Below are 15,307 nucleotides of genomic sequence, written 5' to 3' on the forward strand. Positions count from 1 at the left end.
TTCTAATGCTGCTTCCTTCGAGGTGTAGGAGGAATCCTAACGTCTTGTTTCTCTTTTGGTCCTAACCTAGGTGACCTTTCTTATCTTGGATTGCTAACTGATCACCCCATTCACCCAATTTACCCCATGTGTCATCTCACGAATAACCACATTTAAGGGGGTTTGTTAAGCCATCAATTGCCATGCTTTGCCTATGGAAATGTCATAGGTTTATGTAGTGGGTATGTAGCCCAAGCTCTAGAAGGATCAACACCTACACCGTTGTCTCTTACAGCACTACGTCTGGAGCTTTCAGGCCACTGCAATGCGTAAAGCTGGTCAGTGGTCCACCAGAATTTATCCTTTTCGGCTTTCCAATTTGGATTAAAGGATATAGCATCCAAACTACTGGTAGTTTGGAAATGAGAACATCAAATGTGCATATGTACACACTGAGTCTGAAGTGCCAGTTCCATGTACCCGCCTAAACTCGCCACCATGTTGCGTGAAGAAGCACTGATTCCTGCCATGCTTTTTCTGTCATTGTGCTAAAAAATGTTTCATCCTATTCCAGAGAATGTTGACCACACAAATTGACCATTCTCTGGAGGTGGACGGAATGTATACTTATCTATTCTGTATTATGGGCTGCATAGTTGTAACAGATGAGGTTTTGAGATTGGATGAGTGCAGGGAAAGGGCTAAAGTAGATATTGAGGAAGGGGGAGACAAGGACGCTCCCTGTGGAACCCTTTTCCACACTGGGTGAGATAGGGAGGAGCATGATTTTCAAGCGATTTGAGACGAAGGATGAGATCCATGTTAGAGAAGAGTCCTTTATTCCTAAGGATTGTAGCCTGTCAGAGTATGGTGTGGTCAGTGGTATCGGCAGGAAGGTTGAGAAGGAATAGCGCTGCGCATCCTTACGTGTCCACTGTTCTTTTTAAGTCATCCCAAATGGGCGCAAGTTTGGACTCTGTTCCTCTGAGGGGTCTAAAGCCTGTTTGGGCTTGTTCAAGAAGGTTGTTGGTTTCTGTGAAGAGGCAGAGCTGTTGATATGCTGTGCGGTCCAGGAGTTTGGCAATGAAGCATGTGTTGGAAATGGACAGGTAGTTCTGGAGAATGAGTGGGTTGAGCAAGGGTTTTTTGAGGCAAGGTTTGATATAGGAGGTTTTGAAGGCTTTCGGGAAGATACCTGAGGAAAGTGACTGGTTAAGGATTGATCATGCAATGCTGAATGAGCAGGTTAATGTTTTTGATGAGGGGTGCAGGGGTGTCCAGGAGAGCCTGAAGGACGACTTTGTGCTAGGAGCTTTCCTAATTTCTGACCGTTCAGCCCTTGTCAGCCTTGCAAGAGAGGATTTGTTTTGAGCAGTGTGGTTGGTTCTACAAGTCCGCTCCAGTTGGTGCTTGAGAGGTTTGATAGATTTGATGTGGGGTGTGTACCATTTGGAGCTGGGGCCCAGTCTCTGAGAGGTACGTTTTGTTGGAGTGAGCGTGATGAGGGTACTGGAGAGCCAGTGATCGAAAAGTTTTATTGGGCGGGGGTGGGGGCGGGAGTGCCTTTCTGGAGTGAAAATGTTGGGAGTGTGTTGAGGAGGGATTTGGCTAGATCTGGGTTAATTGTGACTTTATTCCAGAGATGGGTGTGGGATGGAGTGGTTGACAATGGCAGGTGAAGATGATTGCAGAGTGATCTGTCCCGATTAGGGGCCGGGGGAGGGTGTGTGGATATAAGGTTAGTGGCGCTGAATACTGCATTACGGGTGTGGCCTGTGGTATGGGTGGGGAGGGATAGGAGTTGTCGGGTTAATTGCATCTAGGTTATCTGTGAGAGAGCAGGTTATAGGGTTTGAGGGGGGTGCCAAACCAGATGTTGAAATCTCCTAGTATGGTGAGAGAAGGATACTGATGGAAGGTGGTCGATAGTGCATTACTAAGAGGGTCTGCAAAATTCCTGTTGTTGCCAGGGGGTCTGCAAACAAGTAGAAAACTGTGGGAGAGATTGGGGGAGAGTTGGAATTTTACAAACCGTTATTTGCGATCAGTGCTGCAGTCTAAGATGTCTTTTAAGTAGAACTGGAATCTAGTGTTTGTGTAGGATGGCTAGCCCTCCTCCTCCTCTTCTGGGTCCATTCTGAACAATCGTGTTGTACCCAGCAGCGGGGGGGGGGGGGGGGGGGAGGCGGCCTTGCGTTGCAGTAGGTTTGTAGTCGTCTGCAAACAAGCTCTCTGCGATAAAGAGAATGTCTGGGCTTTTGGCTGAGATAAAGTCAAAGATGTTACATTTGTTTTTACTGATAAAAGCAGAGGTGTGTGTGTGTGTGTGTGTGTGTGTGTGTGTGTGTGTGTGTGTGTCTCGTTGTGGGGGGGGCATCAGGGGAAAGGATGGGGTGTTCAGAGACTGGCGTGGGAGTTGTAGGTGGGGTTTAGGGGGAATAGAGTCAGGAGGGCAGATTTGAATCTAGGGTGGAGTAGAGGAGAAGAGGGGGTGTTGGGGTAGTCCTGAGGCGGCTGAGACCATAGTCCGTCCGTGTCATTTGCACGGCCCAAAAGTTGTGGTTGAGATTGGTGTGTTGACCAGGGCAGCTCTTGATGCACTTAGCGATGGGAAGTGAGTTGGTGGGGTGAGGGAGTGGAGGGGAGTTGGTGGGGGTGGGTGGAATTGGATCAGAGGTAGGGGCTGAGGTGGAGAGATTGGGGAGGCTGGAGGGGTCTAGGTTTTCATTTCTAGCTCGCCAGCGTGCAGCTCTGATTTGGGAGGAATGAGATCTGAATTGAGGTTGGATGGGTGGGAGGAGGGGGTGGGTGGTTGATTTTGGCACTTAAGCGTAGGGATGTCACGGTATTCGTTTTATGACGGTACGAAAACCTTCTTGCCAAATGACGGTATATCATGGTTATCGCGGTATGGCAGGTGGAGTTAACTGATCTTAACAAATATTTTCTAAAAGGTCATAAATTGACAGATGTATCATCACAAACAAAACCAGGCACCCAGGGCCAGAATTGGGCTTTTCAACATACTTTCCACTGAAATGCCTTGCTTCAACCAAACACAAACACACGTGTGGAGAGGAGAGGAGGGGAGGAGGGGGTGGGGTGGAGTGGAGGCCTGCTGCAACTGGTAAAGCAAACTGAATAGCTTTTCTTAAGTGGTCATTTAGGCTTTTTGCTTCCCCACTGGCTACTGGTGAAGATGAACATGTTGCCATCTTGATAACCTGCATTCCACAGATCAATGGAGGCTGATGGTAACACACACACACACACACACACACACTCACACTCACACTCACACTCACACTCACACACACACTCACACACACTTTCACACACACTTTCACACACACTTTCACACACACTTTCACACACACTTTCTCACACACACACACACTTTCTCTTTCTGTTACAGCCTTTAGTTTACTTGCGGGCCAAAAGGTGTTCAGTAATCACTGACATGTTACCATTTGGTATGGCAGCAGGGAATACCCACAGAGATGAGTGAATTTCGCAGTGTGACTTATTATATGTAAATTCAATGATAGAACCAGGGAAATCCCCCATTGCCATATGTTTAGAGAACATCCATTATAAATATATAAACCCCAAAGTAAACCCTTTTCCTTCTTGGCACTGTATCTATTCTTCCTATTGCTAACATATTGATTTTGTGTAAGGCACGTGTGGTTTATGGAATGGCATTAAAAACTGCTCCAACTGAAACTACTTGGCAGACGGCACATCCAACAGTGCAAAACCAAGACTGCGCAGCAATTGCTTACTGCAGCCTTTCCAAATCAGATTGAAAAGCACACTTAACGGTATAAACAATGTGACGGTTATTATTGTTCAATTAAGTGGTTCACGGTATCTTTAACGGTATACCGTTACATCCCTACTGCAGCGTTTAACTGGGTGTGGCGAAGGGGGTTGAAGGTGCTGCATGTAAGGATGGGGGGGGCGGGCTATTCGAGGAAGACTGGAGGGGTTGGCTGGGCAGGTCATTAGGGCTTCTGGAGTAAATGTGGTGCAAAATGCATGTGCGCTTCCCCTTCCTGTCCGATGGGCGTAGATTGGGTTTCTGGTCGTTATCTAAAATCTTGGCTGATTTTTTTCAGTAATAAGGTGTGCAGAGGATGAGAGTATCCAGTATCTTTAGATACTTTTCGTTTTCTGTAAATTGGGTTTCATAAAGTCCTATAGCAGTTTGACTAATGCTGCATAGTGTGCATCATGTGAATGCCCAAAATTCAAAAGGCCATACAAGGCGTATAGCTGTTTAATTGTATGTGTGTTCTGCAAGTGTGCACATTTCTCCAGTAATTGAGATGGAGGGGGGGGGGGGTCACCTCCTCTCAGATAATGAGAATCCCAGAAAGATTTCTCCATGCACCATCTTGGATTTTATTTAAATTGAAAATGTAACCTTTACATGCTAGCGTCATTATTATTAAATTTACTTTTTGTAAGTGTTCATTTAAATCATTGTCTGTACAGTGGCACCTACATAATGTCCAGCAACTCTGAATTCCCTCTAAAAGGGATTGGATCTGGTTTGAAAATAACACTGAGCTATCTTTAAGCCCTTGTGGGAGTCTTCTGAAACAAAACTGTTTTCCTCTTGACGTTATAGCGGTGTACTTAAAGCTCCTTGTATCTACCTAGAGACAGTGCAAAAAATACATTACCTAGATCCAACACAGTCTTATGCTACATCTGTGTATGTTGCTCAAAAGGCCGGAACTGCATGTTATGAACAGCCTCTGTCTGTTTGCATTGATATTCTGATATAAGTTACCTGAAAATATGCATCATGTGGCTTGGATACTTGTGTGTGTGTGTGTGTGTGTGTGTGTTTTGCTAGAACCCCTTGATCTAATAACTGATCCGCTATTATCTTTAAATTTGGAGTCGCCTGTGCTATGAGTGGATACGGTCTCTGAGGTGTTGGATTTGCAAACACCTGCATTCCGGGGGTGTGGGGGAATCATCCGTGTCCTATCCTACTCAATATTTTAATAATTGTTCTGCACCTAGAGCAGCCTATGATGCTGCATAGGTTTTGACAGTGTTTGTCAATCTAGTTTGAAAAGGCTGTCTTAATTACCTCTTTCACCCTAGGACTTTCCTTCACATAAAGCCTGGGCCAGTATTTGTCTGCTACAAGACTATTATCTTCTGCTATGTGAAACTCAGACCAAAATACTACCTCTGTTTCTTTTGGATGGTCCCCTTCAAGCTGTATTATAACCAGGTACACCTTATTGTCATCAACCACTACCTCAGGGGGAATAATGACTTCTACTTGCTGATCCATAGGGATGAGACTTAAATGCTCCTGGTGTCTTTCTCTGAAAATATAGACCTGTGTGCCAGAGTCCAAAAGTACCAGACCATCTTTTGGATTTTTAGTCACTGGTATAATACTGTGAGCCGTTGCCATTGGCCACCTTTAAAGCTGCAGTTTGCCTTCTTTTTCATTTCATCTCTTCCCTCTTGACAGGCTTCTGCTCTCATCGGGTGCTGAGCCCTGTTTTTTCTCTGTGAAGGATACCCTTCGTTGCTGTACCTGTGTGGTTGCCTAAGCTGTGCCCTATCCCTGTTGTGATGGGTACTTTGCACACCACTCCTGCCTCATAGGATTTTCTACCCCAGGGGTCTGCAACCTTTGGCTCGCCAGGTGTTTTGGACTACAACTCTGATCCGTCCTAGCCAGAATAGTCAATGGGGATGGATCATGGGAGTTGCAAGACCTCTGTTCTACCACTACCAGCTTAAGGCGTGGGGCTGGCATTATGCCTCTCTACAGCAACTGCTCTGCCATTAAAGGTTTCACTCTCTTCCCCCATTTGGGGCCAGCTGGAAGTACCAATCCTTCCCTTTCTACCTCTATTTGAGAAGGTGTTTCTGCCTGGTTTACCTGTACCAGACGTACTAGTAGGTGGTGCCCTTTTATTCAGCTTACTCTCGCTCACTGTTGTAGCTGTGGCTCGCACGTGTTTCTCTGCCTGAGACCAGCGTGAGCTATCCAACGTTAGAAAGGTGACGGTTGGAGAGTGTGAGGTCCAACGGTGCTGCTGTCGGCTGCCTCCCTCCCCCACTCCACTTTGTTTACGTTTAAACCTTCTGTCTATTCAGTCTTCTTTCTACACTTCAGTTCTTCTTTGCCCTCTTCCATGGCATCTGCTCATGGGATCTTTAACTAGGGACCTATAGGTACTTGTCACAATGTGACCAAATTATTTTTCTTTCCTTGTTCACCGGCAACATGGCAAGGCATCTGGTCTGAGGGGGTCTCCTTAAAGTGCCATAATTATCTCCCTCAGACATGGGATGATTGCCCCAACTATGGCTAGTCCTAAACCCATTTTTGCTTCTGCTATGTGTGTGCATAATACCTCTCCAAAATGGAAGTTATTGCAATAATTGAGGTAGTCTGGGTCAACCGGACAAAAAGGATTTCCCAATTAAATTATAGGCTATAGTTTTTCAGCTCACATTGGGAAGTGAGCTTTGCTCATTTAGAATTTTAACAAAAATCACCCTTTTAGGCCTTCCTAGAAATAGACCGCTCCACCCAGATGCACTCTCAGCAATCTCCTGTGGTGTTGCCTTGCAGCTGTCACATGGTGAGTTTCAGCAGCCCTCCTAGTGGTAAATTTCCACAGATGTCTCGTCCTCCTAGTGTAGTCCCCCTTATATAGCAGCAATTGCACCTTTTAAGTTTACAATCTTGGGGAAGTACCCGTTATCTCGCAACTAGGATTTGTCAGTTACCCTTCTCTCTACTCCCAAATCCAGCCTCCCTCTCGGGATGGGTTTAGGGGTCTGGAGAAACACATGGCAATTCCCATTTGCAATCCCCATTTTGTTCTAATGTCAAATTTTGGCAAAAATCTAGTTATGTGGCAAACTTTATAATTTTACTCGCAACTGCCATAAAGTATATATTTTCTGATTCAGCTAATCATGGGGAAATAAATAAGACAGCCAGGTCTGCACCATTTTGCACACCCGTGTGGCACTTTTCTGCCGTTTTCACCAAACGCATAATTGTTAGAAAGATGCAATTTATTTCCCATGTTCCTAATTTTACCCTCCATCCGTTCACCAACTTGCAAATTTGGAAAATGTTCAGATCCACCAGAAACCCATTTTAGACGGCCATTACAGTTTCCTGAGTTGCAGGTGGAGCAATTTTATATCCCCAAAATCGCCTGGAAATTACTTGAAAAATTCCACATAAATGAAGAAAATGCGACTTATGGTTGCAGGGGGGAAAAAAAGGCCTAAATGAGTATAGTCCTTTTAAATTAATAGTAAATCTTTAGGTGGGACAAATCACAATTCTCCTGCCTTCAGGCCATTGGTTCTCACTGGTTCTGCCTGTAACCAGAGTTTGTTTTTTATCAGTCTCTTGGTGTTGGAAGCTTGCTTTTTGAAGTTGGAGATTCAGCCTCTTAATTGTAGTCCCCCGTCTTCACTCCCATCTACATTCTGGTCATGCTCCAGCCAAGGCCAGTTGTCTTTGCACAGAACCCAGCCTTCAGGGACAACACCTTTCAGGAAGGCCAAATTTTATGACGGTTGTAAACACTAGAATGCCAGCCTTCCAGTCGGGGAGTTCTTTGTGACATGTGTCCTGTAACAGCCTCTACCTAAATCTGCCTGCCTCTACTCTCCGCCCTCTGCAACTCATCCAGAACAGGACTGCGAGACTTGTCCTTGGCCTCAAGCCCCGGGACCGTATCTCTCCAGGACTGAAATGGCTACACTGGCTCCCTGTGGCTGCGCGGATTAAGTTCAAAACCCTCTGCATTGTCCACAAGGCCTTCTGGGGCCTGGGGCCAAAATACCTTCAACTCTCCCTTCCTAAATATCTTCCTTCTCGAGCACTTCGCTCATCCGCCTCCAACTCCCTCAGGGTCAGCCGCTTCTCTAAGCAACGAAATGGTGGGAGATCTCTCTCCGCTGCAGGGGCCTCCCTCTGGAACAGCCTTCCTGCCTCCCTAAAACTTGAGGAGAACCATCTCCGGTTCCGGAAGCGCCTCAAAACCCTCCTCTTTGCTTCTGCTTTCTCTCCCCCTCTCCCCTGCTTAATCACTGAAATTGTACTAAATCAGCAACTGGGCCACTCACCAATCTCGGTCCTTGGCCCAGGCACACTCACCTGCACTGCCTTCCCGGCAACCCCTGCACTGCGGGACTGTCTCTGTATCCCTACAGCCCCTCTGCACTTATCTTGCACTTGCCACCAGCTGGCCCTTATTATTTATCTTGTTCGTTACTAACCGTGTACTGCACTTTCCCCTCTCCCTTTCCCCCTTGCACTTTTTCCGTCCCCTTAACCTTGCACTTGCGCGATCTGAATGACACCTGGCCTAGTAGGATCGTTGTCTGTCTCCCTTTGTTCCCCCCTCCCTGCCTCGTCGCGCCTTGAAACACTTGTGTATAGGCGCGTTACAAATTCCATATCATATCATATACAGCCAGCAAAAGGGTTCGACTCTAGCCTACAGAAACTCTTCCATGGAAAACAAAGTGGGCTTTTCTTTTCAAATGTCTGCTTATATTTTGCATGAAAAACATAATACGCACCATGTCCTTTTACCTGACTTGTTAGCAGTGGTACATTTTGAAAATTTAAATTGCAAACACATATGCAAAGCCGTTTTTGTGTCCGTGTTTAAAAAAGTTTTTCATGTCAAAGGCACCTTTTGATTGCCTTCTTGTTTTGTGACTTAAAATGCTGTTTCCTTTGTAATGACTCGTAGCCCTTTTCCACGTGGCCCTTCAATTGTAACTTGAAAAATAAACCTACAAAGCCTTTTTTGGGTCAGTGTTGAAGTTTCCTGCTTTTCATGTGAAAGGGAGCTTCAGTTTGGGGGCTTTGAATGCACCCCACACAATGAATGCCCTCACTCTCTCCTGCAAAGTGTATTTCTTTTTATTAGGAGAAAGAAAAGCATTGCAGATATTATTGTGGCTACACATAACGCACTCAATATGAGAAAGATTAACAATCATTTATTTAGCCTGTATCCCTACCTTGAATGAATCAGCCAACCAAAAACCACAATAGCTTCTTAAAGGCAATTGTATACTAAATAGGTCTCACCAAAAGAATGAATTGAACTGTCTTTCAATACCTCTCCCCAGTGCTCAAGATAACATTTGGAAGTGGGAGTATGTTCCTCCTGTTTTTTAATGTTGGGAGTAAAAATGATTTTTAGGGAATAAAAATGTAAATGTAATTCCCAGTGGGAGTATTTTATAAGCAACTAAAAATGATTAACTGGAAAACGGACATATTTTGGTGATAATTTCTTTGCACCTAGTTATTCATACACTTTAAAATATACATGTTTACTTCTTCCGATCAGTTATAACAATTTCTTCTTGTGGTACTATGTGCACTACTGTATCTATATCCATAGAGCTGTGTGATTGAAAACAGGGGCACAAGGTCCTACGTGTCTGTTTGCCATTTTTTGTTCAGAGTATTTGTACTCCCTATTTTCCTTTTTGGGGAGTATTTTCCTATGTTAGGGAGTAAAAGTAGCCGATACACGCCTTATTTTTTATGGCTGCCTCTTCCCCTTTTCAATGTGATTTGAAAGGTAAAGTAATCGCTCATACCAGTTGTCTGATAGTAGAGAGCCGACAGCCTCCTTCGGGATGAAGGCTTGTGTTGTACAATCCAAAAATCACAAAATACCAAATCCAGTGACAAAAACCCATCATGCTCTCTGACTGGCTATAAAAAAAAGCCTTAAAAGAGATTGTGTCATTTGGGTGTGACCATGATGCAAACATAAGCCAAATCTGAATAAGATAGTTCAATGGGTATTGAGCTTCTGTAGTTAAGGGTGCTTACCTATACAGCTCAATTTAAAATAAATAGTTATCCCAAAAGTAGAAAATTGAAGCTTTTGCAAAAAACAATGTTAGTGCTGCAAAAATTCCAGGTCATATAAAGTGGAGCAATGTGCTCCTTCTTCCTCCATAAACCGGCATGGAGAAGAGGTTATCCAGCTTACTTTGGCCCTTCGCTCTGCCCAACTCCAACAGCATCTCGTGATGATTTTTGATCAGCTCTGTGCCATCCCTCCTAGATCCTCCTTTTATATTGCATCCAGTTTATTTATTTTGCTTATTTCCTGAGAATCTTTATCAACCATGCTCTCAGAGAATATTGTTTACACATTCCACAGGCACATGTATCAACAATATTCTCCAGTTGCATCCATCTCTAGGCGCATCTGTTAAGAATATTCTCTTGTCTCATCCATCCATGGCCTGATGCCATGTCTCTCTACGTCCGGTAATATGTAGTCCATCAGAGCATTGTGTACTAGAACATAAGGTACTATTTACATAAACCAAACGGCCACTGGATCGGTGGCCAGGACTTATGTTTATAGTGTTCTGCCTGTGCACCAAAACTGATAATCTGTCTCAAAGCTTGTACTTGCGCAGAAGATGGCAAAAGAGTAATTTGTACGTGTTAGTTTGTGAATACAATTCAAATGTAACATTTTAGGCCTCACAGTTTGTAATAATGCTCATATCTCCAAAATGTATTTCTCCTGTTAAGCTAAAATACATGAAACCTGTATTAAAGTGATTGATTTGATGGCATAAGAAGCAAAAACACTATGCAAGTGACTGGCCGTCTGATCCCGCTAGACCTCTGACCTATTCGGTCTGAAATCCTGCCTTGAACCCATGCAACAAGGCAATATTATGCATGGTGCCCCTTAAACCTTTCCAAGCAGAGTAGATGTTGAAAAGAAAGGGTCCCTTGAATGTGACAAAAGCAGTACATTCCAAAGGACTTGCCAGTCTTCCGCACCCCCACCTCTCAAGGGGAAAAAAAGACTGCTCATAGGCTGATGGAGAATTGGAACTGTACCTAGAACTAGTTTCCATGTATCAGCTGCTAAATTGTGTTCCAGTCATACACATTAGTATTTGCTGATATGCCTAGCCTTTGTAGGATCTAAATTGACAGCAGCCTTTACCAGTTTGAGCCATGGGGGTATACATGGACCATGCCTTTGCCATGCTAATTCGAAACCCCTTGAATAGAAAGGGACACATGAGAATTTGTATGCTGCTGTTTTCTCATTTGGTCTATTGTATGATGCCGACAGCACTGTTGGTCATGCCATGTTGCAATTATTGTGAAGACATAAACTGTGGCAATATCAAGGCTCCTGTGTTTACCTGATTCTGAGATTAACTGGTTGCAGAAGAATAATTCACAAGTATATTGGCCTGCTGCTACTCTTGACTTTTGGTTCTCTCTGATCTATTTCAAACCAACCATCAGTTCATTGAACAGGCATAGAAAATAACTGCTTCATTGATTGGTGCTGCTTCGCTCCCAACCTAATACCTTAACTTGAGTGGGTATTCCTACACCAAGAAGTCCAGTTGTTGCCACCGAAATGGCCTTTACAGTTGCTCAGTTTGCCTGAAACCCAGTGCCTGTATTCTCCCAGGAAAGAGATGCCCATTGCCCAGGCTGTAAAGAGAAGGGCTGAATGAGCACTGGCAGAACTACTTGAAAAAGGACTCTGCACTTTTTTTTGGATACATTAAGAGGGGACTATATGGCCATTTATGTAATATTGTGACCTCAACATATCCCGATCAAGCTGTACACCCTACCTCCAGTTTACCCATGTTGAACAAGGTTCAGTTTTACCAAGCTCATTATCAAAGGGGCATACAAATTATTGAGGATTAAGCAAGGAGATGTGTGGAAGATTGCCTTCCAGACCAAATATGGCCACTGTGAATAACTCTTAATGCCCTTTTGGCCTTTGCAATGCTCTGCCACATTTCAAAGATTCATAAGTAAAGTGGCTTGGCGTAGCATACATCAACAATATTCTTAAATATTACCGGAACACTTTTGATCATTTGAAAAGTGTACCTCTGGTCCTTAACATGCTCTCAGAACCCATATTGGCACAAAAACTGTAGAAATGGTATCTGTTAATCCCATTACCGATTGCTCATTGTACATAGACTGTTTATACTGTATACTTAGATTCCTTCCTTTCCTCTCTTTTCGATGCTCTGAACTTTATGTAAAATGTATATTGTATCTATTTGCTGCAACTTGTAACTGCCTCTTAAACATGCGCCCATATGCCCCGGAACAAGGTGCGCACTACAAATAAACAAAATACAAATAAATACAAACATCAAACCATGATCGGTTTTGCCATCTTCAGAAGGGATAGCCATGTGCCCGTAGATGGCGCAAGCCTTTTGCCATTGGCCTACTCGAACTTCACAAAAGAAAGCACGTTTTTAGTTTCTCAAACTTTCCATCCCTTCCTCAGGGTGACGGTCTTTAATGAACACACTTGAGCATTTACATGACTTTTAGCACCATCCTTTACAGATGCCTCCACTATTGATTTAGGGACCATGCTTCTGCAAAAGAAACCACAGATGCATTTGCATTGAGCACCCCATTGCTTACTTGTCCAGACACTTGTCATCTATTGAGGGCAATTATACCATGCGAGATAGAGCTCCTGAAATGATTATTTATAACGTGCTTAATATCCAGAGGTTTATAAGCTCCGACCCGGGGATCGAACCTGTGTTGCTCCGTGTCGTCCTGCTTCCAAGGCGAGCACGTTGCCCCTGAGCTATCCTCCCGAGACAAGGCTATCCTGCCTACCAATATGGCTTTTGGGCAGTGGAGAGATGTGCTAGAAGGAGACTTCACATTTATCCGTTGCGACCATTTCAACCTTCAGCTTCTATACACTTTATGCTGTACTATCCATAGACTTTTCTGATGGATTTCGTTCTCTCTTCTATGCTTGGTCACATACAAGCCTGGCAAGTAAAGCGCCAACCGGATGCTCTGTCCGGTCTCCACTGACAACCCCTGCTACAACCAGAACCGACGTGGTTTAAAGCATGCCAGCTCAGTGCCAGCCTGTGCGACGATGACTTGCGCGCCATCTGGGAAATTCTGTCCTCCAATACCGAAATACAAACTGAATAGAGGACGAACTTCTCCAGGTTTTTTGGTATGAAGTGACCTCTTGTTGTACCACCAAAGTCTTGTGATCTTGACTGGGATTCCCAGGGATGCCTTCCTTTGTTGGTGTCAGTAGAAATCTACAGGACATTTAGGCATCCAAAAACTTTGCATCTGGCACAGCAGTATTACTAGTGTCCCCTTGCTAGTCTTTTTCTTCAACTGTACCACCAGTGCCATAAATAAGAGCAGTCAAAAGAAGCCTTCATGGATCCACTAGTAGTACTTGCCTGCCTTGGTCCACAGTTTTTATGGTATTCATCAGACCTGCCACTCAACAAAAAAATACTGGAGAATGCTGATTGTGGTAGACTACACTACGAAAATGCCCATGTTTTTCCTTTTGTCCCCCTAGCCGCCTCCCTTATGTTCATCCGGCGCAGGTTCCATCTCATTAGTCTCCTCCCAAAATCGTGTTTGGGTATGTTTAGCTAACTGCCTGTTTTTAGAAGGCCTTGTTTACTCTTATCAATAGCCAACCTACCCTACACGTGTTGTGCGATAGTGAGTACACATCCTCCCAAGTGGCACAGTTCTGTGGCAGCTCTCCTCCAGTGGCACTCTGACAATGATTAAAGCGAAATCATTGTCTTGTTTGTCCGCATCAGGCAGTGTTTATTTAGGGGATGGCTGCATTTCTCAGAAGGGCCAAATTGTATTATGTTAACAGGGTTGCTTAATCCTACTTTTAATGTTTCGAACAGTTACAATACTACCACTATTGCCCAACTATGGATCTGCATTGTATGACCCAATTAGTTGATCATTGTTAGATGAGTTCTAATTGTAAATTGTGTTCATTAGACTATGCACTTGGCAATATAAAAGTTTAACTTCGACTTTCTTTTTGATTAATGTTTGCAGCATGCACATGGAACGGGAAGGAATGTGCTCTTTCAATTCACATTGAGAAGGGTTTCACGGTCTTCACTGAGGAGCCTGGTCTGAGCAAAATCCTTCTCCTTAAGCAACCCTTTGAAAAGCTGAGAATGTCCTCTGATGATGGAGCCACAATGCTTTACCTGGACTTTGGCAGCCCTGAAGGGGAAATTGTAAGTTGGCTTTCATATTTGTGTTTTCTCTGCACCATTCACTTGGGAAAACTCTATTCTCAAACCAGTCAGATCAGCCTAAACACCAATCATTTCTCCTAGATTCTAAAGGAAACATTTAAAAATATTTCAGAGTAAACCCTTGACCCACACGTAAGGGCACATTCACTTAGTTGTTAATGCCACCAATAACTTTACATGGGTGTCTTTTGAAAATCACAGTAGCTGGATGAGCTGGACACTACATCTAAGTTGTGACCTGCAATGTGGGTGGGGCCTAATATGTGTTGGGTCAGATTAAGGGCATCCATGTTGTCAATGATGTGACTGATCATGGGGCTGGAGGCTGTATCGAACAGATGTTTGGATCCCCAAGAACAGAGATTCGTGGCAGATAGTCACCCAGGGAGTCTGCAAAGGTTCTGTCATAGCCTGACGGTCTGTAGAGTTAGGAGGAAGCTGAGGGATAAAAGAAAGGATAGGAATTTAACTAGCAGGGATTCGCAGTCGCCATTGCAGGGCTGTTTCCGATTTGTAAGAGTGTGAAGTAGGGTTTGTGGAGCATGGCTATAACACCTGCTCTGCTGGCTCTGTTTTGGGTGATCAGGGAGTAGCCTGGGGGAAAGGCCTTGTGTGCAGAGGGGAGGAAGTCGTCTGAGAAGCAGGTTTTAGTGATGAAAAGGATGTCGGGGTTATCGTCTGAGATAAGGCAAAAATTAATGTTCGTTTCTGGTGACTGATCTGGCGCTGATGAGGATGCAAGAGGGGTGGGATATGTCCTGAGCTGGGCTGCCAAGTGGTACGGTTAAAGGGGGAGAGGCTGCGGTGGGGGTGCAAGTGTGGGGGTAAGATGATGGGGATGGTGAAGGAGGGTAGAGGACAAGAAAATTTAATGTGTTAGGCCGGGCGGTCGGTGTGATATGTTATTTATAGTGTGCCTGTACACACAAGTGTTTCTTGGCGTGACAAGACAATGGAGGGAAGACAGGACAACGATATCACTAGGCCTCGTGTCATTCAGATCGTGCGTAGCGGAGGGGATCAAAGGGGTTGCAGAGCAGGGGGAGGAGTAACGGCTGGTGGTGCATGTGGGTAGGTCTTCTTCTGCACCCGACCCGATGTGTGGGACACACACACACACACGCACGCACGCACGCACGCGCACACACGTTGGGGAATGGGGAGGGGCTAAAGGTGC

At 44.6% G+C, this 15,307-nt stretch overlaps 1 protein-coding gene across 3 annotated transcripts in view; it reads left to right on the plus strand.

The window, feature by feature from the left end:
* SNTA1 (syntrophin alpha 1) overlaps nucleotides 1-15,307 on the plus strand; it is a 385,016-nt gene that overhangs the window by 311,415 nt on the left and 58,294 nt on the right. For all 3 annotated transcript variants that reach the window (XM_069652132.1, XM_069652133.1, XM_069652134.1), the window contains exon 7: nucleotides 13,922-14,109. In XM_069652132.1, coding sequence (XP_069508233.1) covers nucleotides 13,922-14,109 — 188 coding nt within the window. The remainder of the gene's footprint in view (nucleotides 1-13,921; nucleotides 14,110-15,307) is intronic.

The sequence above is a fragment of the Ambystoma mexicanum genome, chromosome 3p (assembly GCF_040938575.1).
Source record: "Ambystoma mexicanum isolate Mex_15411 chromosome 3p, UKY_AmexF1_1, whole genome shotgun sequence".
Classification (NCBI taxonomy): Eukaryota; Metazoa; Chordata; class Amphibia; order Caudata; family Ambystomatidae; genus Ambystoma; species Ambystoma mexicanum.